This window comes from Neoarius graeffei, chromosome 19, assembly GCF_027579695.1.
Source record: "Neoarius graeffei isolate fNeoGra1 chromosome 19, fNeoGra1.pri, whole genome shotgun sequence".
NCBI lineage: Eukaryota > Metazoa > Chordata > Actinopteri > Siluriformes > Ariidae > Neoarius > Neoarius graeffei.
The window spans coordinates 38,609,732-38,617,500 of NC_083587.1; the positions used below are offsets into that span (position 1 = coordinate 38,609,732).

Below are 7,769 nucleotides of genomic sequence, written 5' to 3' on the forward strand. Positions count from 1 at the left end.
TCGCCTTGTAGCGATCTAACAAGTATCGTTTTTTTGCAAGGGTGATACTTATTCGGGTTTTTGTGCGCTTGTGATTCGTGCTGTAGCGTGTTTTTTTTTTCAGCCTTGATTGCTGATTACCTGAACGCGGTTGGGTGAGTGTGTTTGCTCCTGACTCCGCCACGAATATTTCGTGTTGTTTACTTGGCTCTGTATTTTTTTTTTTATTGAATTGATTTATTTTGCAATAAAAAACATATACATAATATAAATATTGCGGAGGATAACACAAAAAGTAAAAATACTTATTTCCATTGTGGTCCTTGAAATTGTATTGGCACTGCTTGTTTACCGTCACATACTTAGGCAAGTAGATTAGACGGCGGCCATGTTTATGGTTTGTGCTGATTGTCAAGCCCCTCTCGAGCCAGAGGATGGTCATGATCGATCATCTACGACAGGGATTAACTGAACAGGCATGTATGAACTGCAGTTGCCTCAGTTTAGCCGCATGCACTGCTAGGCTTGCTCAGCTGGAAAGCAGTTTGGGCTCTCGACTGCCCCCAGCACCGAGCGATTGCGCTCCGTCTCCTAAGGCTAGGAAGCGCCCTAAGCAGCCGTCACATGAGGCTCCCTGTAGGCCCAAACACCAGAAGGTGGACCCTTTGGCGCAACGAGTGGACACCTTGGCTTCAGAGGTTGCGGAGATTAAGGCTTTACTCTATAACCTACAACTGCCTGAGGCACGGCCCGCTGATGCGCTCGCCGCTGCAGCTTCATTTACTCCTCCTGAGCCACAGCCTCCAGTGCTGTCCCCGGCTGCAGAGCTTCAAGAGGAGGACGTGCTTTCCACTATGGCATCTGACAGCCTAGATGCGGAAGAATGGGAGGACGGACAGGGAGACAGGTCCCACGGCTCTGGGGGCGACTCCATAGAGACTGGCCGCAGTTCACTGAGGGGCTCAGTAGATAGCCGAACATCAGTGGTCAAGCCCGCGGTAAAAATGGCACTAGCCCGCCTGGGGTTGGACACGGCGCCATCTGAAGTACAGATGCAGAGTGCCTTTTTTAAACAGCCCCCCCCCCTGCTGTTTTCACTGTTCCACCTTCAGCCCCCTTTATTGAGGAGCTGCAGAGATGCTGGGCGGACCCCAGGCGCTTCTCCCACCTTCCTAGCGACTGCCGGGCGCTGGCTAGCATGCAGGACGCGTCCAGTCATGGCCTGGTCAGCATGCCAACGATCGAACTGGCCCTTGCTGCCCTGATCCTTTCACCGGACGAGGCGTTGAGACCCGATGCTCACTGTCCACGGCCACAGTGTCGTTTGACCGATGACTTCATCGGGAAGAGCTATGACGCTGCAGCATGGGCTGCACGCATAGGCAATTCATTATCTCACCTGATCCTGGCCCAGTCTCAGGCCCTTCAGTCTTCTGGAGCAGACCCATCACTGCAAGACCTAAGCGAGGCCTCGCTGCAGGCATTTGCCTTCATGTCCAGGGAGCTGGGCAGACTAATGTCATCTTTAACTCTCGCCAGGTGTCAGGTATGGTTGGCTCAGTCACCACTCTCAGAGCCCTGCAGGAGGGCCCTCCACACTCTCCCAGTAATTCTGGGACAGCTCTTTGGTTCCGCCGCACAACAGGCTTTGGAGCGCACCCTTCAGGTGACCCAAGCCAGGCAGCAGTTTGCCAGCCTGAGGCGTATGTCCACGCGGGCGCAAAGACCACCTTCAACGCCTGCCGCTGTTCCACCAATTCCGCGACCCCTTGTACAGACACGGGCACCCTTGTCGGATACATTCCACCAGCCAGCTGCTAACCGCCCCTTTCGCCAGGCACGTCGGGGTACAATTCCCACTCCCCCCCCCCAGGGGCCGTAGGGGGCGTGGAGGCAGACATTGACTACTCCACTCCGGTGGCCAGACACTTCACCAGTCAACAACTCGCCTACTGGGAAGTGGTAACATCGGACCCCTGGGTTATATCCACCCTCTCGCAGGGTTACAGCATACAATTCAGATGCCGACCGCCAAGATTTCAAGGGGTCAAAATGACCATAGTAAAAGACCAGGCCAAAGCTCTGGCACTACGTCAGGAGGTCTTGACCCTCCTGGAAAAGGGTGCCATCGAGCCATTCGATCCACCTTCACAAAACAGTAGGTTTTATTCCACCTATTTCATCATCCCAAAAAAAGGGGGTGGGCTTCGCCCCATACTGGATCTGAGACATTTGAACGACCACCTCAAGGTCTTCAAATTCCGTATGCTGCGCACATCCGACGTCTTAACCTCCTAAGGCCCAAGCTGTTTTTTTTACATGCATTTTTTATTTCTCTTTGCTATTTGGGCTTATTAGAACCTGATTAGAATAAAAACTAAGCATCATCTTTTGATAAGATGTACTTTTAGAGAAAAAGTATGTCCACATATGTGGATTCTTGTTCCGAATTTCCATAAAGTGCTGTCCACACATGTGACCGCTAAGCCCTAGGAGGTTAAACAACATCAGACGGGACGATTGGTTCACAACCATCGATCTGAAGGATGCATACTTCCACGTTCCCATCGCTCCTCATCACAGGCAGTTCCTCCGCTTTGCCTTCGAAGGGAGGGCTTACCAGTTCCGAGTATTACCATTCGGAATTTCCCTAGCACCCAGAATCTTTACGAGATTCGTCGCGGCAGCACTGTCCCTACTTCAGAGCAGGGGAATGTGTATCCTCCCCTACCTGGACGACTGATTGATTTGTTCTCAGTCAAGGATAGACGCGCTCAGTGACTCAGCCGTGCTAGTTTCTCACATCACCAAACTTGGGCTCAGGGTCAACCACGCCAAGAGCTCCCTCACACCCAGCCAGAAGACTGTATTTCTTGGCCTTCAGCTGGATTCTCAGCTGTTGAGGGCAACCCTGTCTCAGCGACGGGTGAGCGATATTGTCCAACTGTTACATCGCTTCAGGAAGGGACGAACCCTGACCTTCAGGTCTTTCCAGACACTACTAGGTATGCTCACCGCGGCCTCGTCGGTAGTTCCATTGGGCCTCCTCACACTCAGGCCTCTACAAATTTGGATGAACAGCCTTGGTTTACATCCACAACATCACAGGCACAGGTCAGTCAGAATCACGGCCAGTTGCTCCTCATGTCTACGCCCATGGAGAGAGCGCTCTTTTCTAATGCGGGGGGTCCCCATGGGGTCCATACCCTCTCGCAGAGAAGTAGTCACCACCGATGCATCACTGATCGGCTGGGGCACAGTGTGGCAGTGCAGGACTGCCCGGGGCGTATGGGCCCCACAACAGCGGGGACAACACATCAATGTGTTAGAGCTGCGGGCCGTCTTCCTCGCCCTGAAACATTTCCTTCCAGTTTTAGCGGGTCGGCATGTCCTTATAAGGACCGACAATACATCTGTGGTCTATCATATAAACCACCAGGGCGGCACCAGGTCACTACCTTCCCTGAAGCTCACTCGGCACCTGCTGACATGGGCTTATCCTCGTCTGGTGAGCCTGAGGGCAATGCATTTACCAGGAGTGAGGAACACTGCTGCGGATCTTCTGTCACGACAGAACCCTGACCCGGGGGAGTGGAAGCTGCACCCGGAAGTGGTGCAGAGCATTTGGCTGTGATACGGCAGGGCAGAGGTGGACCTTTTCACCTCCCAGGCCACGACACATTGTCCCCTGTGGTTTGCACTGAAAGAAACGTCAAGCCCCTTGGGCCAAGACACACTGGTACACAAGTGGCCACAGCAGCTCCTGTATGCTTTCCCACCACTCCCGCTAATTCTGCCCACTCTCGAGAGGATCCTCAAGGAGGGTCACAGGGTGCTGTTGATAGCCCCCAATTGGCCGGGGAGAGTCTGGTTCCCTACCCTGTACGGGTTGCTGCACAAGGAGCCTTGGTGTCTCCCTGCACGGATGGACCTCCTCTCACAGATGGGGGGTCAAATTTGGCATCCGAACCCAGCACGGTTGCAGCTGTGGGTGTGGCCTCTGTAGGGCCTGACCCACTGCTAGCAGAATGTGAGTCGACCGTTGTGCGGACCATCCAGTGTTCCCACGCACCTTCCACCAATGCGCTCTATGCCAATAGGTGGAAGCTCTTTGTGAGTTGGTGCCAAGCACACCATCAGGAACCGGCATGTTGCCCGATACCAGTGATTCTCAGCTTTTTACAGTCTCGTCTGGACGAGGGCCTTGCACCTTCCACCATCAAGGTGTATGTAGCGGCTATATCCGCAATGCACAAGAAGGTAGATGGGCTGACTGTGGGATCCCACACACTGGTGAGCCGCTTTCTTAAAGGTGCTCAGCGCATAAGACCCCCTCAATGCAGTCCAAGACCAGCTTGGGACTTGCCTCTGGTTTTAAGTGCACTGTGTAAACCTCCATTTGAACCCCTACAGGGGACAGAGCTCAAGTGGCTATCTTTAAAGACAGCATTCCTTTTAGCTATGGCGTCGGCTAAGAGAGCGGGTGAACTACATGCCCTGTCTATCGGCCGGGAGTGCTTACAATGGAGCCCCGATGGCACGGGTGTAACATTGTGGCCTAATCCTTCGTTTCTGCCCAAGAACTTCTCCTCTTCGTACACCAATCAGCCCCTCAGCCTGGAAGCCTTCAGACCACCACCTGAGGAGAATGAGCAGGGCCAAGATCACATCCTTCTTTGCCCAGTTCGAGCACTGAGGACATACATTGAAGCGACTGCTGCATTCCGACAGTCGGATGCACTGTTTGTGTGTCACACTGGACATAGGCACGGCCACGCGTTGTCCAAACAGAGAATATCGAACTGGATCATGGAGGTCATTAGCCATGCCTACACTAGCAGCAGCCTCCTGGTCCCTCCCCACATCCGAGGCCACTCCACTCGGAGTGTGGCTGCATCATGGATGGCTCTATGTGGAGTTCCACTCTCTGATATCTGCGCCGCTGCCTCATGGGTCTCAACTTGCACGTTTGCAAGGTTTTATAGGCTTAATGTGGCCATGCACAATCCACTGGCCACAGCCACCCTTTTCAGCCGTTCGTAGGGTAAGTAGGTCTTCCTCGTGACCCTGTTGGTATTAGTCATCCAGGTGCTTTAAGCACCGCCTCTGGCAGTCAGGAGAAATGAAATAGAACGATGGTTACGTATGTAACCGCGGTTCTATGAATTTCGGATGACCGCCAGAGCTTGGCCGTCACTCGGAAGGCTGACGAGAAGACTGCCAAGAGAACGCTTCCGGGGTGAACGCACCTTAAGTACCGGTGCAGCGGCATACGTCACCCCTGTCGCAAGCGACTTTGTTGGTATATACACTCGAACTGCATGCGCATGTGATGAACATCCAGGTGCTTTAAGCACCACCTCTGGTGGTCATCCGAAATTCATAGAACCGCGGTTACATACGTAACCATCGTTTTAAAAAGATGTTTAAAATGTGTAAAAAAGATGTTTTAAAAATCACAGATGTTTAAAATGTGTAAAAAAGATGTTTTAAAAAAGCACAGATGTTTAAAATGTGTAAAAAAAGATTTTTTTAAAAAGCACAGATGTTTAAAATGTGTAAAAAAGAGATTTTAAAAAGCACAGATGTTTAAAATGTGTAAAAAAGATGTTTTAAAAAAGCACAGATGTTTAAAATGTGTAAAAAAATAGGTTTTAAAAAAGCACAGATGTGTAAAATGTGTAAAAAAGAGGTTTTAAAAAGCACAGATGTTTAAAATGTGTAAAAAAGAGGTTTTAAAAAAGCACAGATGTTAAAAATGTGTAAAAAAAGATGTTTTAAAAAGCACAGATGTTTAAAAGGTGTAAAAAATAGGTTTTAAAAAAGCACAGATGTTTAAAATGTGTAAAAAAAAAAAATAGGTTTTAAAAAAGCACAGATGTTTAAAATGTGTAAAAAAGACGTTTTAAAAAGATGTTTAAAATGTGTAAAAAAGATGTTTTAAAAATCACAGATGTTTAAAATGTGTAAAAAAGATGTTTTAAAAAAGCACAGATGTTTAAAAGGTGTAAAAAATAGGTTTTAAAAAAGCACAGATGTTTAAAATGTGTAAAAAAAAATAGGTTTTAAAAAAGCACAGATGTTTAAAATGTGTAAAAAAAAATAGGTTTTAAAAAAGCACAGATGTTTAAAATGTGTAAAAAAATAGGTTTTAAAAAAGCACAGATGTATAAAATGTGTAAAAAAAGATGTTTTAAAAAAGCACAGATGTATAAAATGTGTAAAAAAAATAGGTTTTAAAAAGCACAGATGTTTAAAATGTGTAAAAAAAAAAGAGGTTTTAAAAAGCACAGATGTTTAAAATGTGTAAAAATAGGTTTTAAAAAGCACGGATGTTTAAAATGTGTAAAACAAGATGTTTTTAAAAAAAAAGCACGTTTTAAAAAAAAGCACAGATGTTTAAAATGTGTAAAAAAAAAGTGGTTTTAAAAAGCACAGATGTTTAAAATGTGTAAAAGAAAAAAATAAAAATGTGTATAACAACCATTTTTTTAAATACGAATGGAACATTTAAGTATAGCAACAACAAAAATTGTAAGGAGGGCGCTGCTGTTTATTTGCTCTCTGAGGGGGGACTGACTCTCCCACACTTTGAAAAGCCCTGTTCTAGACCACATTTAGGGAATTAATGCATTGTTACGATGAAAGACTTTGATTTCTAGGTCATGGGCTGAACAACACAGGCTCCAATAGTTGAAAAGACATCATCTGTAGGCAGCCTAAAGATCACTTGTAGCAGAAGAGGACGCAAACTTTTGTGCTTGCTGTTTCCATAATGTCAGCGACTGGTGCATTCTTGAAGTCTGTTTTACCTTTTCCTGCATTCCTGGGTGGTAGAGGTGGTGCATCACTAACAGGAGAGGAGGGACAGTCCGTGGAAACGCTGTACATCTGATTGGTGAACATGCCATAGGAGAGGCGCGGTTTATCACGCTGGCCAGAGAAAGCCGGGAGGGAGAGCTTATCATGAGGCGACAGGCTGGATGAGTGAGAGAAACTCTGTGGTCTCCGGTCTTTCTTAATTGGGCTTGGCTGAGGAAGAGAAGAGGTGAGGCAAAAGCACGATTGTGTGCTTAATTGTGTATGGCTTTAGACAGAAAATGTCTATTTTTCCAGAGGATGGAAAATTACTAGAGCAAAGTGGGGTGTGGAATATCACACCTTGTCGTCAAGATCATCGTCACTCTCATCCATGTCCTCCAGTCGAAGATTCCAGTCGTACTTCACATGAACCTTTGGATTAAACTTCCCCTCTGCAGCCTGCATCAACTAAGACAAAAAACACACAGGCGTCATTTCATTTTCTGTCATTTCATTCTCTGCTGCCATCCAGTCTCAGTGGCAGTCTTAAAGATTAAAGTGCATATCACGGGTAAATCCAGGAGCAAGATCAATGTAATTCTCCTCATCTCATCTCATTATCTCTAGCTGCTTATCCTGTTCTACAGGGTCGCAGGCAAGCTGGAGACTATCCCAGCTGACTACGGGTGAAAGGCGGGTTACACCCTGGACAAGTCGCCAAGTCATCGCAGGGCTGACACCTAGACACAGACAACCATTCACACTCACATTCATACCTACGGTCAATTTAGAGTCAGCAGTTAACCTAACCTGCATGTCTTTGGACTGTGGGGGAAACCGGAGCACCCGGAGGAAACCCATGCGGACACGGGGAGAACATGCAAACTCCACACAGAAAGGCCCTCACCAGCCACGGGGCTCGAACCCAGGACCTTCTTGCTATGAGGCGACAGCGCTAACCACTACACCACCGTGCCGCTCTGTAATTC

The 7,769-nt window shown here is 48.0% G+C and overlaps 1 protein-coding gene across 1 annotated transcript in view; it reads right to left on the minus strand.

Annotated features, from left to right (window-relative positions):
• LOC132867610 (arf-GAP with SH3 domain, ANK repeat and PH domain-containing protein 1-like) overlaps positions 1 to 7,301 on the minus strand; it is a 38,214-nt gene extending 30,913 nt beyond the window's left edge. The window contains exons 1-2 of the mRNA XM_060900591.1: positions 7,141 to 7,301; positions 6,792 to 7,011 (exon numbers count right to left, since the gene is read on the minus strand). Coding sequence (XP_060756574.1) covers positions 6,792 to 7,011; positions 7,141 to 7,245 — 325 coding nt within the window. The 5' untranslated portion in view covers positions 7,246 to 7,301. The remainder of the gene's footprint in view (positions 1 to 6,791; positions 7,012 to 7,140) is intronic.
• Positions 7,302 to 7,769: the final 468 nt, after the last annotated feature.